The following is a 22,812-nucleotide window of genomic DNA, read 5'->3' as shown; positions in this document are numbered from 1 at the left end:
TTGTAATATACAGCTACTTAACTACAATTTTAAAACCTGAAATATGAATCATCAAATCCTTAGTCAATTACACTGGATTCTATCGGTATTTCCTGCATTTTATTATGCAACTATCTTTGAGGAACTGAGCTTTGAGAAACAAAATATCTCATCTTACGACAGGTGCAGGATGTATGCACTGAAATTTTCTCTGAATTTTTCTTTGTTCTTGAAAAAACGAGCAACACAAGTGCAAACTCAGATGGGCAGAGAACTGTTCTAGAAAAGCACAATAATGGGACCTCCAGAAAGACAACTCTTTGAGCTCGGAGTCCCCAGCTTTTCTGTTCCATTAAGCTCTTCAATCACATCAGATTTATGTTTTATTGTGCAGTTCAGTTGTGAAAAAGTAAAGATGAACCTTCTTCAGTATTACACATGAGTCCCCTTGTGCATGGCAAGAGACATATGCCCATATCTTCTACAATGCTTCCTCAGGGTACCAGCTTCTGGGGGACTGTAGTAGTTTCAAACCAGATATTATAGCCGCCACACGAATGCATGCTGCAACCTGCAATTCAATAAAACTGTTTTCAGTAGTACTTACCAAGAGGAGAGAACAAAACAACTAATAACTCAACATAGAGAAAGTGATTAATAAGATATTTCAAAGCACTAGGCTTACAAAGAAAGAAAGCGAGAGAAAAAGAACAGGAAGTTATATTAAATAAATAAGACCAAGCAAAGGTGCTAACGAAAAATCTTTGAGAAACTCTCAAGATCTTTTCCGTAGAGGTCGTATATAGTAAGTTATTACAGTACTAAGATGGTCATGTATGATACGTGTGTCTGATTCCAATAATCTTTTTTGATTTATTAGCTGGAGCATTCGTTGATGTACTAAGTGTAGAGCGACTTCATTGAATAGTTAAAGAAAGGAATTTGTGCTTCTAAATGCATCAGTCATAATGATATTATGTGTCATAATCATATTATGTATTACTGCTTTCTCTGTAAAACATGTAGAATTAGCCATCATTATACCACTGGCAACAGTTTGTACACATTTGCTCCAAAAGATGTTTATGTTATGCTGAGTATGACCAATCAATAAAGCTCGAGAGAAAACTCATATTCACAAATTAACTCACCATTTCTTTCACTTCATTTGAAATGCTATAGCCTTGCTTTTGAAACTCTCCTTCCTGGAATCAGCAAAGCATCATAATGGCCAAAGCCATGATAAAGGACTCTGATTGGATCATCTTTCCCATATTCTTGGCCATACTCAGCAATCGTTATCAAACCGCCAGCATCTTCATCAAGCATGTAAACCTTGATAGGCATCCTACTTGAACAAAAGCAATCTTTTAAGACCTTTGTTGTAAAGCGCTTTCAGAAAGGAAAAAGGTCAATATTCACAGAATTCATTAGAGTGATACCGATAAAAATAAGTCAAATTTCTTCACAACTTCACATGCGACTTTTATCAAAATAGAGGGGCGGAAAGTGAACATGCAAGTTTTCTGGTGGCTGGATGTAGAAAAATATGCAGAGGTAGAGTGAATGACTCACCGGAGGACATGTGAAGCCATGAATAACTCCGGCTCACCTCCCCATACATGGGGCTTTCTGATCTGGGAGACATAAGTGTCAAAATCACCCTCAACAAACCTGCAAAACTAATTACCTTAGGAAAAGATTATGGTAGATGGAATAAAGTTTCCATTTTATCTAGCGCAATGCCAAGTGTACTGATGAATTAGTAGCAATGATTGCGATGCCACATCACTGCTATATCAGCAGTCCATCAGCTCCCTTCAACAAAGGCTGACAGCTGGACTTCATAGGAACACTAATTTTTCTAATAGTGCAACTTGAAGTTTAGGGACAATAGTGCACCCCTCCCCATAATAGTTTACGGATCACCAGTGCAATTCACCTTTTCCTTGAATAACAGTTTAATGCACGGCAGAATGCCAATAGAGTCGGTGCATCCTTATAACTATTATGACCCTACAATGAAGCCTTTTGGAGCTAATTAACTATCTCAACTTTATGCCAGAAAACTAAGACTGAATAATGTGTATAAAGAGTTGCAACTCACCATTCTGTTTCTGCCCGTCTCTTGACAAATTCGTCAGCCACCTAAATACTCACCAGAAAAATACCCAAAAAAAAAGAAAAAAAGAAACAAAAAATGAAAAAAGACAAATGACAATAAGCAACAAGCAGAAGAGAGACAGGAACAATAAAATCTATATATCTATTCACTCAGCATCGACATTAATCCTAAAATGGAAGGTAATCAAATTCGTTGAAGAACAAAATAGGTTGCCACACACATCCAATAAGTTATCAACGAAGGACTAAAAGCACCAAATGTTAGAAAGATAACCAAAGATTACCACATATGGCATCTCTACTTATATTAAGGGGCATGTGAAAGGAAAGTGATACACAACTGAGTGACATTATGAACATACTCTGGCCCTCAACTCATCAGCAAGCTCTCTCTGAAGGTCTTCATCAGGCAACGGCCTGCCAGATCGAATGCGTGCTCCATAAGCCACGGAGCGAAACAAGCATCGCCCATCTCCAGGTATGCCTGTAAGATTTATATAATCACATCAAAAGACTATATTGTTAATTAGCATTAATGAGAATTAAATGAACATCACAGAAGTATGAATCAAGAAGCATGACAATTCATGAAACTAAAATGAAGATTTTTTTTTACATTTATATATACGTATATCTTTGCAAACTCATCTATGTATCGGTACACCCTCCAAAATGTGGAACTCAACAAACACCCCTAGAAAGTGCAGTTATCAAAAACAATATTCTTACCTTAAGTTGAGGGATCATTAGATGCATAGAAGGAAGTTGATCTTGTATTACGTAATATATTTTAAAAGAGGCATTTTTTAATGTACATCGTACAAGCTATGTATATAGGAAATTATTCTAAGGGAAAATATGAAAATTCATTTTGCAGGGTATATACTTAAATTTAAAAAAATTGCAGCACTACATGTGCATATTTCAATAAAACAAAACACACTCTCCTATACTCACCAATTATGGAATAGTCAGTGTAAACCTTCTTCCCATGAGACGAGGTGATGGGTATTGCTATACTTTCAGTATTGCCATCATCTTTTCCCATGGAAGATTCAGCATATACTGTTCCAGAAGCTGAAAAACTCAAGCATAATCCAGTAGAAATACCTACTACTCTCCATGGTATTCGCCTCAAACTCCAACTAACTCTCAAAAGCCTTTCACGGGTAGGGATAGAAAGCCTCAAACTCATACTGCGGTGTCTAGTCGAAGATCTAATTCGCAATTGGTGTCCCACTAAACTCACTACAGTAGACATCTTTAGCGGATGCAGCGCTCGTCTATTATTGCAAATGGAAACATTTAGAGAACAGTCAGCTTCTTGAAAGCCGGTTGATGAAGAACGATAAGATTTGCATTTGGTTGCAAAATGAACATATCCTTGCTGTGCTTGGCTGAAATGAGAATAAGTACTGCGAGAACTAATATGAGGTATAGACACTGCAGGCATATGGCGTAACATTTGGGTCTAAATATCTCCACTTACAAAAGACGGTATGTGAAGGATCTATTGGAACAAGGCAGACTCTCCCAAAGAGAGTATATTTTAAGATTCTCGTTTTATTCGTTCAAATTATCAGATGCCAGAATGCTGTATCTTGATAGATTCGTCATTCATCTTCAGAAAATGTTCATGGGGTTGCCCTGCCCTACTGCAACTTTTCAGCTCTGCCCTGCAGGTTTTAAAGATATATAGATCGACTTTTCTCATATACTTCAATTTATAAGTAACTAGGTCGAAATCAAGAAGCAAAAATGGCTTGATAACTCAGCTAAATCGCAAATTGTTTCATTTTGCTTTCTTTTTTTCTTTTTTTTTAATTTTGTGTAGAGATACCGGAATCAAGCAGAAAAGGTGCCCATATCTTCTAACAAATCAAGATTGAGCTAAGGCGATGCAGTGCATGCCAGAAAAAAGAAGAGAATAAGGAAATTAGGTGTAGTTCCGCAAATTTCTTCACCCCGATGCACAGTAATTTCCATTCTATCTCCTTCCTTACAAATTTTCTGAGTCATCCGCCACAAATTCGTACACTATTTACAAATCCTTGCCCTGTCATTAGCTGTGAGACAAACTGAATAGCTGTCTAAGCACTAATAAGTTCTTAAAAATTCTGGTGGTAAGTTACATCACAATCTCCTATCTGACAAAACAACAAGTACAATATCATCACGAATTACGATCTCACAATCACTAACTAACATCACATGTCAAACACGATCAGCAGACGAAATGCAGCTCCGATTACTAAACTACCAGGAGATCAAAACATTCGACAGAAAAAATTGGACGAATAAATTAACATAATGAGCGAAACGAATCAAAAAGAAAAGGGATAGGGAAAAGCGTACCTGGGGCTCAGCTCCACAAGGCTTTACAAAAGGATATTTTCCTATTTAGAAGAAGAGAATAATTCTGAGGGTTAAATTAGTGGTCGTATAAGTTGGGAAATACAAGGGTTTGGGCGATCGCTTGGGAGTCAGGAGAGAGAGGCAGAGTTGCGAAGCGAAGGATAGCAGAGTCCTCAAGCTCCGGAGTATTCGCTAAAAGGGGTGCGGCGAGAGCGTTAAAGAGTCGGCCGAGACTGAGAGCGCCTCCCTCTACGGGGAGTCCCATAGGACAAGTATGCGGAGAGATTTCGATGCGTAAATGGGCCGAGAGGAAACAGGCTGGGCTGGCCTAGGCTGGGCTGGGCCGGCCTGTTAGGATTGGCTCGGTCTATCCGAATGTGACACAGCCCAAAGATTTTTTTTTTTTGAGAAATAGCCCAACGGTTTTATATGCGATCATACATAACATGTTAATGCCATCTTTATTTTCTCAATATCAAGTAAATTGTAGATTGTAGTCTTGTAGATAATAATTATGGAGGAAATGGAAGAAGGGAAAAGACACACGAAAAAGAAAAAAACAAAATAGTCCGCTAAAATTGTACTTTGACATCTATTCGCCTAGTCGTGTCAGACCTAATTTGCCGATAAATTTGCAGGGGAGGGTAAGGACTTACTTCGACCAATAACTGATCCTCCAGCTCCATCTATCTTTCCCAAAAGCTTTTATTCGAACCTCTGTTAGGCTTCGTTTGAGATTGCGGAAAGATTACGTTACGTGCGGTGAGAAAGTACATTAGAAAAATACCATGTTTGCTTCCGTACGTAATATTGCATTTTGCATATCGCGATAAATCAGTTGCGATATATTTTCTGCAGTCTTATTGGAAAACACAGAAGCATATCCCCATATGCTTTTTCTTTAACTCTATTTTATCTAATAGCGTTTGATGGGTCTTAATACCAAACTAAGCCATACTCGTTTTAACCAAAATAGGCAAACTGCTATTTCTATGTAGGACTACGTTAGCCGATGGCATGTTTTTCGGTAGGGTCCAGGATTGGTGCTCGGATCTTGATTCACTCCCTTGTTTATGTTTAGCCGTTACGACTTTTAACAAGTTTTTAGCCATCAAAGGAATCATCAAACGTGAATGGCTGCCCAAACAAAGGTGGGAAATACTTTAGAAGCTCTTAGATAGTAGCCAACCAAAACCTTAGATTCAAATCAAACAAGCTCGAATGTTCCTCTATAGGGATGTCATAGAAAAGAAGGCAATGGTTTGATTTCAAAAGTGAAAAAAGACTGTGTTGTGCTGCATACGGAGGCTTAAAGAGATTCATTATTGAATTTGGGAGTCAAGCAATTCATACTGCCTAATAGGCTTATTTCAAAAAGAAAAAAGGAAAAACACAATACGCTATGTGCTTAATTAGAATGAAGTTTGATATATAACTTACTCTATATCATCAATTCTTTATATATACATATATATATATATATATATATACAAAAAATTGAGAATTTCAGAATTTCTCTGCTGGAATAGATTGTATCCGCTTTGTTTATCAGCGTGATTGTTTTCTCCATTGCATGTTAGTTTTTTTAATATTTTTAAAAGGCCTTTAACAGGTGTGTTCTCCGCAGAATTCACCGAATAGCAACATGAAAAATAGGAAGCAATAAATGAGTTAATAACAAGTGGGGCTCAATATATACAAATATATGTAAAAATATCTTCATCTACAGTCTATATTAAAGTTTTTAATAATTAAGTCGTGTAATCTATGGTAACAGCGTAGCCGTGGTAGCTAGGGGCATGTCGTTGACCTGTGTTGCTGGGAAGTGAGTAAATGCTGGTCAATAAGGTTGATAATAATAATCAACGGCGGTGATCGATCCTTACATCTTCGCAATCATGAAAGGTGATGGCTAAAAATGAATATATGAGGAGGTAGCGACCAACCTTTATTAAGCATTTCCTAAGTCAACAATAAAATACTTCTAATATATCATACTAATCGAGCACAACAACATAAAATCTCATCAATAACTTATATTAGATATTTCCATTTAAAAAAAGAAAAAACTTATCATCAAATGTCAATGGAAAATTTTCCTCTATACCCTTCTAAAAGCATCTAAATTAATAATTCTATTTCATAAATACCCTCTATTATATTTCAAAATTAATTAAATTCTATCTAGACTAAAAATTTAGTAAAATTCAATTGATTTTAGTTTAAAAAAATATTCATTTTAATTAAATAAATATTTCTATTTGGAATAAATTATAGTTAAATTAAATTTCATTTTGCTTTATTGTCAGAATGAGAAGATAATTTATTTTAGTTATATCTACTTTTTTTATTACATCGATTGTAAAGTAATAAATTTTTTTTATTTGACTACTTAATATAGAGAAAATTCGTTACTACGAATACATTACAACTAAGAGCATTAGTATAAAATCCGACCTCAAATAAAAAAAATAGTTATATTATGAAAGGACAAACTAAATTCTTGTAATCAACGGACTTTACATAAACCAATAATTGCTTTAAATAATAAATTGAAAAAATTTTAGATAATGAAAATTTTTCACAAATTAAGATAATTATTCCATTAAATTTAATACCTTTGACTAATTTTCAGTTGAAACTAGCATAAATTCATTTAATAGTTAATTATTATTAGCTAATTAACCTATTAATTGAATTTCTTTATTAATTGATTATAATATTTGAAATCTGAATGGATAAAGAAAATTTTAAAAAAATGGACCACGCACATTTAAATGCCCTCAACAGTTTAGGGGCAAAATGGACAATTTTTTTCTTAACCTTTATTATATTATGGTATAACTAAGATTAAAATGAGTTGAGGGTATTTTTGAAACAAAGTAAATATTTGTAGGGGCAATTTTGATATTTCAAATTATGTAAGGGCAACCTACGATAATTTTGAATTTTTCAGGGGTACGAATGAAATTGCCCCAATGTCAATTATCGGATAGTGCAATCTTCTATGAGCACCAATAATATTGGCTTCTTAAAAACTTAAAATGCGTGTTAACGATGGCTTCCGCAATAAACGAGAGCCGAGTCGTTCACTCGTTGTTCCATTATATCTAAAAACGGAGGACACAAACGGCACCGTCATCCGAAGTCGGCGCTGGCTCTGGGCCAACTTTTAATTTTGGTGTGAGATAACGGGCGATCGTCGCCGCCATCACATAAGCAAGCGGCCCACCGTCCCTAATCCCGCCTACATGCCCCATGTTCATCTCGGATGATGAGATGCTCTGGTCCGTTGATCCGATGTCTCTGATCTCGCCACGTGGAAACTCTGGAGTGGAGTGCACGTGATTGCTTGCGTGGATTCTGGTCGCCGTCTTATGCGTAAATTAAGCTTGACATTAGAAGGGAAAAATAATTAAGTTTCTTCTAATTTCTTCCTAATTAATTACTTCCCGTAATACATGAAATACGAAAGGAGTTTTTTTGGGATCCATTTAGAAACGGCCCAACATCAGAATTGGCCTTTTTTTTGTCTCTAAGTCAGAGTAATTAATACAGTCGAGCAAGAACTGGGGGGAAGCGCTGGTATTAAAAATAAGTAAAAGTTTAACCAGGGGAAAAAAAAAGGGATCGAAATGTATAAAATTTACTGAACTATCGATCCTCCTGAGTCAACTACTTAAACTTTTAAAATTTTAATTTTATTATCCGTCAACCTTTCCGACTGTCCCTAGAGCAAGTGGCAAAGGGCTTGGTGGTTGGTACCCTAGACTCAAATTCGAATTCTAGTTGATTCACATTTCCAGCTAAATTTATTTCTAAATGAAATAAACAAAGCTGGTAGCGCGCTACCTATCTCTCAAAAAAAAAAAAAAAATCCGTCAACCTTTCAATTTGTTTGTTTTGAATCGATCAACGACATCGTGACTTTATAATTTAAGCTAATTGCTTATTTTAGTAAACTTATTGTTATGAGAATTGTATTTAATATACTAATTAAATTTGTAAAAATAAACAACATATTCAATTTTTAAAATCAAAATATCGTTCGCTAACTGAATTCAAATAAATTGAAAGATCGATTAGTAAAATTAAAATTTTAAAATATTGAATAGTCAGGTCAAAATAATCTATAGTTTAGATAAGCTATGTATATTTTTACAAAAAGGTATTACTCAATTTTTGTTTGTGTAACAGGGCCTGTTCCCATGCGAAGGTATTAGAGACATCGGTGCTATGCATATGTTAGCTCCGAAGCTTTTATTCCTATATATTCCGAACTTTTACCAACAAATTTACTTATTTAACAACTAAACCACTAAATTAAGCAAGAGCGTTACAAATTAAGAGCCTGTTTCTTAGCTATTACATTTTTAGGTCCTAAAATATAGCTGCGGCTACCGCCGATGTTTCACTGATTGTAGTGGTTGAGTTAGGTTTCAATTTATTACTGCCTTGTAGGGCTTCTTGCTATATGCTATGTACGAGAGAGATCATTAAGATAAATTAATTCTTACCATTAATTATATGTGTTAAAAGTGAGGGATGCATGTGAACCAAATTTGTACAGAGACACGTGGTTACACAGGCCACTTCATGGTAAAAGAATAAAAGAATAAAACAGTGAAATATATGGAAGTACTAATCTAGGACTTTAAATAGAGTACCTGGCCTAAGCGGACTTGTATATAAGTGTTAACTATTCGGTTGGTGTTAATTATAGTAATTGCCACAACTCGAGCAGAAGAATTGTGTGAAATTAGCAGCAACTGCTGTTTACTTCAATCTCAGCCGTTTGACCGACATCCTACGGCCACGATATGCGGACGCGTATTCATCCAATCTCCATTTGTAACGTTGGGCGCTTTTGTAATCTCCTCTTTGCAGGATCTCCGCAGACGTTATGGCGGATAACGACGCCCGCTGAACACTAAATTTTAAAAAATATTTTAGAATACAACGGATATATTGATGACGTGGTGTAACAAATTAATCAAAAAATTTTTTAAAAAAATATATGACTGAACATGATTATTAAAAAATATTTTTATTATATTTTATTTAAAAAAAATAATTAATTTATTATTGATGATACGGTACAAATATGATAGGATAGAATTCCTCAAATTGTAGATGGCCCCGCACTCAAACCGGAACACGTGCTCTCCTCCCCTCTTTTGCTCCCGCGGCTCCCCCCCTCCACTTTATTTCCCAACCTTACCCTCCAACACTTATTATTAATTACTAGCTATTCCGCCACAGCTCGCACAGCGGAGTAGTAGTGTGTGAAGCAGAGCATTAAGCAGCGGGCAGAAGCGAGTGAAGGGAGCAAACAATAATGGCTTCTTACTTGCCATTTTTGTCGATCGTAGTGATATTTGGCGTCGGCGTCGTCGTCGTCTCCGGCGCCGTCTCTTGCCCGCCGTCGGATCGCGACGCTCTCCTCGCCTTCCGCTCCGCCCTCTCCGAGCCCTACCTGGGGATCTTCTCCTCGTGGACTGGTACCATTACCATTACCATTACCATTAATCTCTCTCTAAAATTTTCAGGCTGAGAGGACTATGTATACAGCTAGCTAGACGAGTAGAGAGAAAGGAACGAACGTGGTGCGTGCGTGCGCATATATACATATATATGTTTAGTGTAGTTTTTTAAATTATAATTAATTGATTGCAATCAGGGAGGGACTGCTGCTCCCGGTGGTACGGGGTGAGCTGCGACCCGACGACGGGGCGGGTGGCGGACCTGACCCTGCGGGGCGAGTCGGAGGACCCGATCCTGGCGCGGGCGGGGCGCACGTCCGGGCTGATGTCGGGGCGCATCTCCGAGGCGGTCTGCCGGCTGGAGCGGCTGACGACCCTGGTGGTGGCAGACTGGAAGCAGATCGGCGGGGCGATCCCGCCGTGCATCCCGTCGTCCCTCCCCCTCCTCCGCATCCTCGACCTCCCCGGCAACCGACTCTCCGGCCCCATCCCCGCCGACCTCGGCCGCCTCTCCCGCCTCACCGTCCTCAACCTCGCCGACAACCTCGTCTCCGGCCCCATCCCCCGCTCCCTCCCCTCCCTCTCCTCCCTCATGCACCTCGACCTCTCCGGCAACAAGATCTCCGGGCCCATCCCCACCAACTTGGGCGACCTCAAGATGCTCAGCCGCGCCCTCCTCGCGCGCAACCAGATCTCCGGCCCCATCCCCGCCTCCATCGGGCGCCTGAGCCGGCTCGCCGATCTCGACCTCGCCGGGAACCGGATCTCCGGCTCCATCCCCGCCGATCTGGGCTCCATGCCGGTGCTCTCCTCGCTCTACCTCGACGGGAACCGCATCTCCGGAAACATCCCCGCGGCGATTCTCGAGAGCAAGGGGCTGGGAATCTTGAACCTGAGCAGCAACGCGATCGCGGGGGAGATCCCGGACGTGTTCGACGCGAGTTCCTACTTCATGGTGCTGGACCTGGCGAACAACCGGCTCACGGGGCACGTGCCGCGCACGTTGGCGTCGGCGGCGTACGTGGGGCACCTCGACCTCAGCCACAACCGCCTCTGCGGGCCCATCCCCACGGGCGCGCCCTTCGACCACCTCGAGGCCGCCTCCTTCGCCGACAACGACTGCCTCTGCGGCTTCCCGCTCGGCAAGTGCGCTTGAGGAGGCGGGGGTTTACTTCAGACGTCGATCCACTTCGCCGTACGTACGATCTGAATCGAACGGTGTATGTGTGTGTGCTACTTACTTTCCATCGTGTCCGTGTTAATTTTAATTTAATTAAAATTATTATTATTATTATTATTATTATTATTATTATTATGTGTAACATAGGAAGAAGGAACGTGGGATGCACGTGACATATATAAAGGGTGAAAAGAAAAGGGGAATATGTTTGTTCGCGCTGTTTCTATTTTATTTATCAGCAATTTATTCGACAGCTTTTTTAAGTGTACGATGGCCAAACGGCAAAGTTTGGGCTTATATGGAAAAATTGTGGATATTAGCGTTTGGTTCAGAAAAAAAAGAAATAAGTCTTTATTTTTTTCTTTGTTTTCAAACGGTATGTTTGATTTTCAGGAATAGTAATTTTCAAATTTCTAGAACAAGCTGGTATAAGGCTGGAACTGCCGTTCCATCCGTTTTCTGAAACTAACTTATTTACAAAATTAATTAAAATCTAAATTTAATTTTAATGGCAATAAATTATTAATTAATCTAATTAATATATTTAAATAATTATTTATTATTTTAATAATTAAATAATTAAATAATTTATTATTTATAATTAATTAATAAGAATAATTAATAATAATTATTATTTATTAATAATAAATAATAATAATAATTATTATTATTATTATTAAATAGATAATCAATATTATTAATTTATTATTTAAATTAATTACTAATAATTATTATTATTTATAATTAATTTATTATTTATTTTTAAATAATATTTTGATGTTAATTAATTATATAATATAATTTTAATTTCAAATTATAACTCTTATTCTTCTTGTTTTAATCTAACCATCCAAACACTATTTATCTTATTTCTAGAAATAACCTAATTTTCATCCAACTTTAAAATTGGTTTAGTTCCTACTTATATCTGAATTTGTATATATTTTTGAAACTAACAATTCTTATTTATACCCGAACCAAACGCAGCCTTAAGAAATTATGGTCATTATTGTTTGTTTAGTGCAATTTATATTTACACTACTATATATTTGATCGGAAACGTTGTAGGTAGCCTTGAGCAGATGGTCAAAGTTGAGTCAAGCATAGTGCAAAGCAAACCCATGTTCGTTTTGTTTAGTGCCTTTGAATATGACACTAGGTACAATCAAAGTAAAAAAAGAATAGTGATTTATCCAACTGTTGAATACTTAAAACATTCTGATGAAATTTAACGCCGTTATTCCCAAGATCCAAGCAAAAAGCCGAAAGAATTGTAAAAATCTCAATAGCTACTGAATATGATGATGCTGCTAAGATGGAATGTTAATTTATTCTGATTTTTCTTATTCGTTAGAAAATGTGTGGAAAAATGTATACAGTTCTATTCATTTGTCTTAAATATTTTTAGAAACTAAACAAAAAAACGATAGAAGATCTAGCTCTCTTCCAAAAAAGGGAACCAAAAAGGCGTTTGTCGCCGTTCACGGCTTTGATCATCCAATCCAGCTAAGAGGCTGTTACTGGTGGGGTCCCAATATCAGAGCTCACATGGGCCGGTCCTTTTGTGGGCCCGCTGCTCGGCTCGTAGGATATGGATCACGTGAATGCTGCAAAAGGGTACTCAAAGCTTTTATTGCTATTTTGTTTTTGTTTTATGCACCCTTCATTAATTAAACAATGATAGAGCATATAACGTAACCCAAGCTCAAACCCACTCAAAATCTCACCGTCTATTGGTTTTTTTTTTTTTAGAAAAAAATAATATGCTATTTGTTTCATTCATTCAGATAATAAATTTAACTATATAAAATAAACAGTAGAGACCTTAAGAGAATAAAAAATAAAAAAAATGGTCTAAAAATAAGGTACAAGAAGAGTAATAAAAGGATTAAAAATAATTACAGCGTCAAATCTAGTACTAAAAATATGGAGATATCGCTGAGCTCGACAGAAATTAGTCCATTCCGTTGGAAATTTTTCAACGCGTTGAGCAATACAAATAGCGTTAATAAATAAATTTTTAAAAATAACATTATTTCTTTCACACCAGATCGTCCACCATGTTACCGTCACCGGTGTCTTCACGGCGTCACCTCCTCTTTGCAACCTCTTGCAGACTATAATGATGTCCTTAATCAAGAAAAAAAGAAAAAAACTCTTTGAGATTCGAAATAAATAGAAATTTATCTTAGTTCAGTTTCAGTAAAATGTTTCAACTCACTTACTGGATCTGGTTATTTTGCTAAACTTAATCGGAAATAAAAAAATATTTATATAGTTTTTTGTTTTTAGTAGAATAATCATGTAAACCAAATACGTTTCCGCAATATTGCAGTGCAAATGATTAAGATGGCAAAATTTCCAAAACAAAAACGAAGCTTGTGTGCTTCGCGAGTCTTTGACTTCCCAAATCCCAATTCTTGCTGAGCTCAAAACGACAGCAGATGGAGCTACGTTTCATCAGTCTCCTCTCGAAAGAATCATCCCAACCGTTCGATGCAGTGGTCCTAACGACCGTTTACCATCTCATCCACCGTCCAAAGCCAAACCTACGGCTACGATCATCTAAATGCTCTCACTTATCCAGTCCCAACGGAACTCTACGATAGAGACAATTTGACAAAATACCAAAAAATCGTCAAAGAAGAAAAATGAATCTCCCCAAGCAAGCGAGCGGAAAATTTATAAAAGACAAAAACACCAAACAGATCCGAAATTCGATAGAACAATACAATCCAATCCAATCCAATCCAATGGCGTCTCTTCTCCACCTCCCTTTCTTCTTCCTCCTCTCTCTGGCCCTCTATTTACCCCAACCGGGCGAAACCCTAAGCATCCGCCGCGGATCCTCCGGCGGCGGCGCCTTCTCCGTCGCCGACTACGGCGCCGCTGGCGACGGGCGCAGCTACGACACGGTGGCGATCCAAGCGGCGATCGACGCGTGCGCGCGCTCCGGCGGGGGCCGCGTGGTGGTCCCCGCGGGGGGCGACTACCTAACCGCGACGGTGTTCCTCCGATCGGGGGTGGTGTTGGAGGTGGAGAGGGGGGCGCGGCTCCTCGGGGGGACGAGGGAGGGGGACTACCCCCCGGAGTCGGCGCGGTGGTACGTGGTGCTCGCGGAGGGGGCGGAGGGGGCGGGGATCACGGGAGGCGGGGAGATCAACGGCCAGGGAGGGGCCTTCGTGGTGCGGAGGAGCGAGAGGAAGAACGTGATGGTGAGCTGGAACGCCACGGGGGAGTGCGAGGGCGACGAGTGTCGGCCCCGCCTCGTAGGATTCATCGACTCCAAGGATGTTAGGGTTTGGAACATCACCCTCAACCAGCCCGCTTACTGGTGGTGAGAATGAACGAATGAATCCATCCTCTGGTGATATACTCGTCTTTTTCTTATTCTGTGTACTAGGAAATAGGGTTTAGATTTTTCTAGTCCAGGCCCAGAGTGATTATTGGGCTGGGCTTGGTTCTCAACTTGGGTGCCCATGAGTTACTGGGCTCAGTGGTCTACTTGTTAGGCGCGGGTGGACCATTTGCGTGCTTTTTGAAATTTGAATAGAGCTGATTTAGAATAAGCCCTTCTAAGGGAGAAGCAGCAGCTTCAAATGCTTGATTCATAAATGAAAGATCATTTTAGCAAATTCAACATAGCAGAAGAAAAGCTTCATATTCTTTTTCCTCCAGCTATCACGCAGTTTCTTCGCGGAGTTGAGAAAATGACACTTATTAATCTGTGTTCCTTCTGTAGTATAAATGTAGCAGAAGTTAATACAAGTGCAAACTTTTCATGCTTCTTTTAATGGTTTCCAAGTCCTTTTCAGTCAACAATTTCTCACAGAGATAAAATATTGCAAAATACAAATTCACATAAATCTAATCTTGCTGCGAGTGTATGTAATATGGAGTGTACACTTACTTGGTCAGTACCCCTGTCCGTGAAGGTGTACATACATCTTTTATGTATGATATTTGGAATGTCATTTTGATAATTTATTATTTATGGATATTATCACCACAATAATTGCTTATTGGCTTCTGTGATAGAAAGCTAAGAAGGCTACGATAATTTGTACGCTTACATTCATAGCAGGATTGTATGCATTCAACCAAGTTATATGCTTCTAATCGAAATGCAATCTTTTTGGTTTTTCAGTCTACATCTAGTGAGGTGTGATAACTCATTGATCCACAACGTATCAATATATGGAGATTTCAACACACCAAACAACGATGGAATTGATATCGAAGATTCAAACAACACGGTCATCACCAATTGCCACATTGATACCGGTGATGACGCAATCTGCCCGAAATCGTCAACCGGACCTGTTGTCAATTTAACTGCAACAAACTGCTGGATTCAAACTAAATCTAGCGCTATAAAGCTCGGCAGTGCTAGTTATTTCGATTTTAGAAGATTTTTATTTGATGATATCACTATTGTGGACTCACATAGGGGGCTTGGAATGCAAATACGTGACGGAGGTACTGCCTTTTGCTTCTACTGAATAGGACTTAGGTTTAGTTGCAAATTTAATCCTTAGAGTTCGACCACATTGTCAGTTCATCTCGCAACAATTGACCGCTTCTATTGATGTACCATCTAAAGAATGCCATATCAGCACTATTTGTTGACAACATCCATCAAAAAAAAAAAAAACAAGAAGAGAAAATGCCATGTCAGCTGATTCTAACAATGTTCTGATCGAAAGGTGGACTGAAGGAAGGACTTAACTGTTAGACATGACAAACTTTAGGGACTACTTTGCTGAACATTGAAATCTGAAATCGATGTCAAAGTCATCTTAGGTACATGTCAATTTCATATGTTTCATCTTAGGATTTCTAATTTCTTCGCGCACAATATATATCAGAGAGTTTCTCTGTCTTTATGTTCTTTGAATTCATGCATCCTTGGAGATTAAAGTTCAGTGAAATTTCTTTCTAGCTCTACTTAGATAGTTAAAGTTGAAATGAATCCGCTCTTAGGAATACTAAGCTACACCACACATTTTCAGGAAATGTGAGCGACGTTGTTTTCTCTAACATCAGAATAAGCACCAGATACTATGATCCCTTGTGGTGGGGGAGAGCAGAGCCTATTTACATAACAACTTGCCCAAGAGATTCGACTTCAAAATCCGGGTCCATCTCCAACATTCTCTTTGTGAATATCTCATCAGTTTCGGAGAATGGGGTTTTCTTGTCCGGTTCGAGGCATGGACTTCTCAACAACATTAAGTTCAAAAATGTTAGCTTGACTTACAAGAGATGGACGAATTATACGGGAGGGTTATACGATTATAGGCCCGGATGTCAGGGATTGGTTAATCACAGCACAGCCGGTATGATGATGGAGCATATATCGGGATTGGAGATAGAGAATGTGAAGATGAGGTGGTCTAAAATGAGCTCGAAAGGATGGGATAATCCCCTCCTATTTAGACCTTCTACTGTGGATAAGTTATCCTTCCATGATTGGCAATCAAATGTATATTAGCATGAGAAGTTCCACATCTCATTCCTTAACTAAGTCTATGGAGAAAAGAGAGATTAAATCCTTCCCTATTCATGTTCTGCTTATTTTTATGAATGGTGGTAATAAAATTATCTTGGAAAGATGGTTCCTTTTCTTCTCTTTTTCTTCTCTTTTTCTTTGTAATCCGCATGTTTCTCAATAGATGTTTCTCAAACTCATCCATTTTTTTGTAAAATAAAACAAAATGTCTCTTGTGATCGTCTTGTCTCTCTAGTTCTATGATTCCATAATAGTGTGACATTTTATGACTATGATTGCAGAAGTCGCTTAGAAGATATTCCAGTACCTATCTTGCTGCAGTGCTTAATCATGGTTGAATTTTTTGCACTCTGTTGGATGGTTTTTATTGGTTCGTTTATTCAGCTGTGGTGTTTGTCTCTCCCGGGAGATTAATTAAGGAAGATGGCATCGATTGTAATTATTATGCGATATTCATTTTCGAGAGCGTGGATATTTGGCCCATGTAGCAGGACCAGCCCATAGATTATTAGACACGGGACTGCTATTATCTTCTTGTTTTTTTTTTTTTTTTTTTTTTTTTTTTTTTTTTTTTTTTTGTCCTTTCCTTTTTCTGCTAGGGTCAAATCTGTGAGCGGAGGAACCGAGGCCCAGCTCGGCCTGTGTGTATCCGTAACAGAAGAAGCCCAGTCCTTCACTTTGTTGTCCGGACCCAACAAAGGCCCACCCAGTCCAAGTTTCATTGGGACTGGCAATCCCCACTGACATGTGGGACCCACATATTTTGTATCGGAGCCAATTCTGCTGGGCCAAGAGCCTGGACCCGCGTCGCTCCACAGCCCATAGATGATAATCTCGCTGGAGGAGATCTCAAATCTCAATCCCCTCTTCATTCCCCGAAGTCGAACTCAACACTCCGCTAGGGCTCTTCCTAGTTCCCCCTCGTTGCATCGTCCCTCCTACCTCGATCTCTTCTTCGATCACTCCACTACCATCGACAAAACCCTAATCGCGATGAGGTCGATCGCGGCGGCGGCGGCGGGGATGGCGCGGGCGCGGCTGAGGGCGGCGGCGCGCGCGCGGGGAGGCGGCGGCGGCGAGGGCGCGGGGCGGTGGACAAGCCCGGGCACGGAGGAGGGCCCCAGGGGATACCTCTTCAACCGCACGCCCGCGCCCCCCGGGGAGTCGCGGAAATGGGAGGATTGGGAGCTCCCCTGCTACATCACCTCCTTCCTCACCATCGTCATCCTCGGCGTCGGCCTCAACGCCAAGCCCGATCTCACCCTCGAGACCTGGGCCCACCAGAAGGCCCTCGAGCGCCTCCAGAAGCAGGAGCAGATCGCCGCCGCCGAAGCTGAGTGATCGGCCGCTCGGATCGGCCCCTCTGTTTCTCCGGGTCACGGTACGGAACATGTTCTGGGGTCACCTCTTTGTTTCCTTTTGTGATGATGGAGTATAATTACAGTTTAGATCTAATAAGATGATGGAACGTGTAATTTGGAACAATCTTGGTGACAATACTCATTAATGCGTGTGTTTGCTGTTGCCATATGCAAATTGATCTTTATATTTAAATTGTGTATCTTTTTTCTTTGGAGTTGAATGGAAGAGAATGATGTGTTTTACACATACATAGAATGCCTTAAATTGCTCTCGGTTTCTGGAACTTATTGCTTCGTTAGATAATAGAGAAGCATCTATTATATTAATAAATAAAACTGTGTTTTTGTTTTTTAGGGAAAATTGGAACATTTAAGATCTATAATAGTCTTATTATAGGTCTGATACAGGTCATAACAGTGGTGTTGATGTTCACCTTTTATGTGTCTAAATTTTGGTGCAGCTATTACAATTTAGTCACTCTTTACTTGGATTCATGATTGGATGGAATACCATTTTCTGTATTGACAGAACTTTTAACTTAAGAAGATGATTGGTGTGGCCTTGTGAATTGTGGGGCTTCAAAGAGCAATCTTTTGTAGATCTCTGAATGAAATACCAACCCAAATCTTATTCAGAGGTTGTATTTGTTAATTATCTGCTAACAATTTCTTCGCATTAGTGGTGGTGGCAATGGTATAATTTTGGTTTTAGTAGCCAGTTGTTGCTAGGCTGTTCCTACCCCATGAGTTATAATCTTATTGTAGTAAAAGTCAGATTGAAGATGATGTCTCCATGCCAAACTATTTCTTTGGTTTAAGCATGAAGCATGAGACAAAGTTTGTCACTTGTTTTGGACTGAACCTTCACCTTCAGAAGCTATGGTTCTATGAGACTGAGAGTTTGTAATACTATAGATCATGAAAATTATGTATATCCACAACTTTTAAAGTATGTTGGCAGTATTTTCAAAACTTTAAGTTATGTTCATGGCATAGCCTTTGGTTTGGGAAATCCATAACATTGATTTTGATACATTGGCTAGTTGTTTAGTTGTTTTTGTTCATCTTGATGAACAAGATTTTTGTTTCCTTGTAAAGTTGAAGGAATGAATCTCTGAAAGTGATATTGAAGCATATCCAAGAAGTAAATATTTGATAGGTTAAGATTTGTCCCATGTCTCCTAGTGGTGCAATTTTGAGCCATTGAGACAACTTATTACATAACCAGACTAAGGTTGCACACATTAGTTTATGATGTTGATTGAAAAGAAGGGATAGATTATGAGTAGATGTTCATTCTTGGATATTCAATTAGAAAGTGAAGATTATTTGATGAATAAAACATGTTTTATCTAGTTGGGGAACTGACAAAGCTTATGTGTGGGGAGCCAGAAGAGATTTAATAGCTGTTTTGGAACATAGCTGGGGGAGAAAGATATTATGTCAGACCAGCTTTATGTTATTATGATTGTCAAAGGTGGCTGTTTTTAAAATATAGTAATTATTTTAGAAGATTGATTCTTCATATCATACTCTGTACATTTTCATTCAAGCAATTACAAATTAGCAATTTTCTGGACATAACTTTGTTGTCAAATAGGCCCTGCCCCTTGAAGGGTTGTGTTATTCTATAATAGTGAGAATGCCTGTAATAACATTCAAGTGTGTTCTAATATAACACATTAGCCAAGACTTCCAAGTGTTAATTCTTGTGATCTGGAATCTGAATCATCATCCATGAAACCTCCGATCATCGGCTACACCAGTGAAACATGTCTTGTAAGTCCTAAAGATTTCAGTATAGTGTCTATATGATTATACATGTGGAAAAAATATTGGAGTCTCTCCATTCACTAGATTTTGCCAGCATCACATTTAGAGTAATTACAGGAAATAGATAAGGGTGTCACTTAAAAGTTGTCTCTGATATGCAGTTCTGAAAGCTAAGTTTCTATTAGCTTTATGCTTCTTGTGAGCAAAAACAGAGAAAAAATTAATAATTGAATTCAGGATAGTTGCACTGTGCTAGCTATACTTGAAAATAGTGTGATGCCTATATTGATCAAATGGATCCTTTGAGTATCTGAATACATTTTGAGTATGCTTATATTTTACACATCCACATCACTAGACGCAAAAATATATTTTGTATGTTTTGTTGAAAGCATGAATTTTTCAATACTTTGAAAAGATACGGAACTTAGAAGACTATTCATTTATACATTTACACAGGAATAATTCGGAATCATTCGTGAATCCTCTTATGGTTTTTAATTCCTGGAGGGCTAGCTTGATCCTCTGTGTCTTTAGGTTCTGTACGAACATATTGACCCGTTGTAAATCTCCATTCATAGGAAAGATAGCATTAACTCAGTTGAGTGCATATTTTGTAGCAATCAGCTAGTGGCTAATCAGATCCGTGTTTAGTTTTCTTTCTTCAAATATGAATTCGGTACGGTGTAAACTTTGATTGACTACTTAAGTATCTTTAAATAGGGTTATGGATTTAGATTTAAGCTGGGGTGCAATTCTAGAATCATATCTAGTAAGATTTGGAAGCCTGCTCTAAAACAGACTACAGACTATTTCCTTCAGTTGTACAACAAAGTGATAAACAGAACGAAAATCAAGGATAGTTTGGTTCATGCTTCTAGTTATGCTGTCCGACTCAAATATGATTGCCTTGTTAATTGTTTTTAAGGTGAGGTTTGTAAATTTGCATATGCATTCCTTGCTTGCGATATGTAGATATGTAGAAGGAATTTTTTTTATAAATAATCCTATCGATTTTTATAATTATAAAAATAATTTTTTTAAAAAATAATTATAAAAATAGACCTCTAAATGCGGTGAATGATTCACCGTATTCATAATTCTTCTTTAGAAGTAGAAAAAGAATAAAAGCGATGAACCATTCACTGCTTTTACCATCGTAGAAATATAAAAAGAAGTGAAAAAAATAAAGAAAGCGATGAATGGTTCACCGCTTTTAAAAGCGGTGAATCATTTACCGTTTTTATAGGACCATATTTATAAATAAAAATTTAACGGTTTTATTTTTAGAATAAAATTTTCGAAGAGGGCTATTGCCCTAAAAAAACCTGATATGTGCATGCAGCTAGCCCATCTAGCCCATAAAAGCTTAGATGTTAAGTATGCATGGAATGTAGTTCTACATTAGCTAGCAGAAAATGATACAAATTACTATATCCACCAAATCTTTTACTTTCTGTCTTAAGTTTATCGTTCTAACTGACACTAGTTTCTTTACATCCTCCAAAAACTAAATAATGATCTTTTTAATTACTTTATCTTTATGTCTACACATTTGCTTGTGATGTGTACATGTTCTTTAGAATATTGACCACATTTGATCATTTTATACAAACAAGGGGCATTGATCATCTTCAATTATAGGCTACATTTTTGTGAGGTTAAGTTAGTATTATGCATCATTTTCGATTTCTTACCTTAGAAGGCATATCACCTGCGTAAATTTCTAGACCATCTTGAATTGATATCTCCACCATTGTTAGGTACAATAAGAGTTACTTTATCGTTGTCGCCAAATCATGTCTTATAAAGTTTCTTAGAATTTTTTTTTTTTGGAGAATCCAATGTACAAATGTGAGTTTGCCATCAATTTTCTCAAAAAATAGCGTCATATTCTTTTTTTTCTTTTTTCTTTTTTTCTTTTTGATATGTAGTCCAGGAAAGGAGACATGATTAAGTCAAAGATAGGTTGGAAACTATTTGTCTATTAGGCAATAAATTCGCATTCATACATCCAGGTAGTGTGGTAACTGGAACGTCATCCTTAATATAATAGATTCATACTCTTTACAATATTGTAGGTGTTGCATCCTTGTGGCGCATATGTAGAACCTAGCCCTCGTAGAAAATTTTGCATTTGATTGATCTTATTGATAAAAATTTAAAATAAAAATATTGGTATTTGGTAACAGGAAATTAAATGGCAAAGTTAGTTCACCGGTGACTCGAGTCGCTAAAGTGCGTTGGCATGTAACTTTGGTACACCAAATAAAGATACGGGCCTTTGTTTCGTAATATCGCAAACTTACATGAACTTTTTAGGCTGCTTCTTTGTTACTCGATTCTTCCTCTTATAAGTAATTATTACTTTTTAAGATCTTCTCGTAGTGGAAATTTGTTGCCTGCTTTTCCTGATGCCTCCAATTTAAGATTTTCTGGTGGGGTATACAAATCAAAACTTTCCTTTTGTATGAATACATGTCTTTACTTTCTTTTCCATTTTTTTTTGGTAAAACTTCAAAAACTCTCCTTGTGGTTTCAATTTTTTTCAATTTAGTACTCTATGGTTTAAAATGTATCAAGTTAGTACCATGTGGTTTCTCACTCTATTACTTTAGTACCCTGTGGTTTAAAGTGTATCAAGTTAGTACCCTGTGGTTTTGCACTTTATCACTTTAGTACCATGTGGTTTTAATTTTGTATCAAGTTAGTATCCTGTGGCTTTTTAAATCATAGGGTACTAAAGTGATAGTGTGAAACCACAGGGTACTAAAGTGATAAAGTGCAAAACCACAGGGTACTAACTTGATACACTTTTAAACCACAGAGTACTAAAGTGATAAAGTGAGAAACCACAGGGTACTAACTTAATAAACTTTAAACCACATGATAGTAAAATGAAAAAGTGTGAAACCACAGAGAGATTTTTTTAATTTTTTTTTTTTTTTTTTTTTCAATGGAGTTCCTAAAGTTAATTGTTGTCGCTATAGAGCCTTTAAGTATTGTTCGGTGCTTTTGCAGATGCCTCTTGTGATGCCCATCTTT

At 38.0% G+C, this 22,812-nt stretch overlaps 4 protein-coding genes across 6 annotated transcripts; 3 read left to right on the top strand and 1 right to left on the bottom strand.

The window, feature by feature from the left end:
• On the bottom strand, positions 149 to 4,702 carry LOC109727061 (OTU domain-containing protein At3g57810). Of its 3 annotated transcripts, none has more exons than XM_020256936.1 (7): positions 4,459 to 4,702; positions 3,061 to 3,779; positions 2,466 to 2,587; positions 2,087 to 2,127; positions 1,555 to 1,653; positions 1,131 to 1,330; positions 149 to 550 (listed from the first exon to the last, which is right to left on the bottom strand). In XM_020256936.1, exons 2-6 carry the CDS (start codon positions 3,566 to 3,568, stop codon positions 1,156 to 1,158), a joined length of 945 nt encoding a protein of 314 aa, XP_020112525.1. In that variant the 5' UTR covers positions 3,569 to 3,779; positions 4,459 to 4,702; the 3' UTR covers positions 149 to 550; positions 1,131 to 1,155. The 3 variants fall into 3 exon arrangements, with proteins under 3 accessions (XP_020112525.1, XP_020112531.1, XP_020112540.1); XM_020256942.1 differs by having other exon boundaries at positions 3,061 to 3,774; XM_020256951.1 differs by having other exon boundaries at positions 1,131 to 1,327; positions 4,459 to 4,700.
• On the top strand, positions 9,684 to 11,384 carry LOC109706553 (DNA-damage-repair/toleration protein DRT100-like). Its single transcript, XM_020227469.1, has 2 exons — positions 9,684 to 9,959; positions 10,139 to 11,384. Exons 1-2 carry the CDS (start codon positions 9,797 to 9,799, stop codon positions 11,095 to 11,097), a joined length of 1,122 nt encoding a protein of 373 aa, XP_020083058.1. The 5' UTR covers positions 9,684 to 9,796; the 3' UTR covers positions 11,098 to 11,384.
• Positions 13,542 to 16,852, top strand: LOC109706551 (exopolygalacturonase). The gene is made up of 3 exons (XM_020227468.1): positions 13,542 to 14,458; positions 15,269 to 15,600; positions 16,134 to 16,852. The coding sequence occupies exons 1-3, from the start codon at positions 13,773 to 13,775 to the stop codon at positions 16,613 to 16,615; spliced, it is 1,500 nt and encodes a 499-aa protein (XP_020083057.1). The 5' UTR covers positions 13,542 to 13,772; the 3' UTR covers positions 16,616 to 16,852.
• On the top strand, positions 17,444 to 18,243 carry LOC109724257. Its single transcript, XM_020253021.1, has one exon. It carries the CDS (start codon positions 17,459 to 17,461, stop codon positions 17,972 to 17,974), a length of 516 nt encoding a protein of 171 aa, XP_020108610.1. The 5' UTR covers positions 17,444 to 17,458; the 3' UTR covers positions 17,975 to 18,243.

Source organism: Ananas comosus, linkage group 2 (assembly GCF_001540865.1).
Source record: "Ananas comosus cultivar F153 linkage group 2, ASM154086v1, whole genome shotgun sequence".
Classification (NCBI taxonomy): domain Eukaryota; kingdom Viridiplantae; phylum Streptophyta; class Magnoliopsida; order Poales; family Bromeliaceae; genus Ananas; species Ananas comosus.
Note: the sequence above shows the minus strand (reverse complement) of the source record. Positions and strands in the feature narration are given on the sequence as shown.

Excerpts from the sequence above, each read along its gene's own strand:
- LOC109724257 (XM_020253021.1), top strand. The coding sequence starts at position 17,459 with ATGATAATCTCGCTGGAGGAGATCTCAAATCTCAATCCCCTCTTCATT.
- LOC109727061 (XM_020256936.1), bottom strand. The coding sequence starts at position 3,568 with ATGTTACGCCATATGCCTGCAGTGTCTATACCTCATATTAGTTCTCGC. Across the intron at positions 2,128-2,465 it reads CTGATGAGTTGAGGGCCAGA|GTGGCTGACGAATTTGTCAA; the intron begins GTATGTTCATAA and ends GTGAGTATTTAG. Across the intron at positions 1,654-2,086 it reads AGACGGGCAGAAACAGAATG|GTTTGTTGAGGGTGATTTTG; the intron begins GTGAGTTGCAAC and ends TTAGTTTTGCAG.
- LOC109706553 (XM_020227469.1), top strand. The coding sequence starts at position 9,797 with ATGGCTTCTTACTTGCCATTTTTGTCGATCGTAGTGATATTTGGCGTC. Across the intron at positions 9,960-10,138 it reads GATCTTCTCCTCGTGGACTG|GGAGGGACTGCTGCTCCCGG; the intron begins GTACCATTACCA and ends GATTGCAATCAG.
- LOC109706551 (XM_020227468.1), top strand. The coding sequence starts at position 13,773 with ATGAATCTCCCCAAGCAAGCGAGCGGAAAATTTATAAAAGACAAAAAC. Across the intron at positions 14,459-15,268 it reads AACCAGCCCGCTTACTGGTG|TCTACATCTAGTGAGGTGTG; the intron begins GTGAGAATGAAC and ends TTGGTTTTTCAG. Across the intron at positions 15,601-16,133 it reads AATGCAAATACGTGACGGAG|GAAATGTGAGCGACGTTGTT; the intron begins GTACTGCCTTTT and ends ACACATTTTCAG.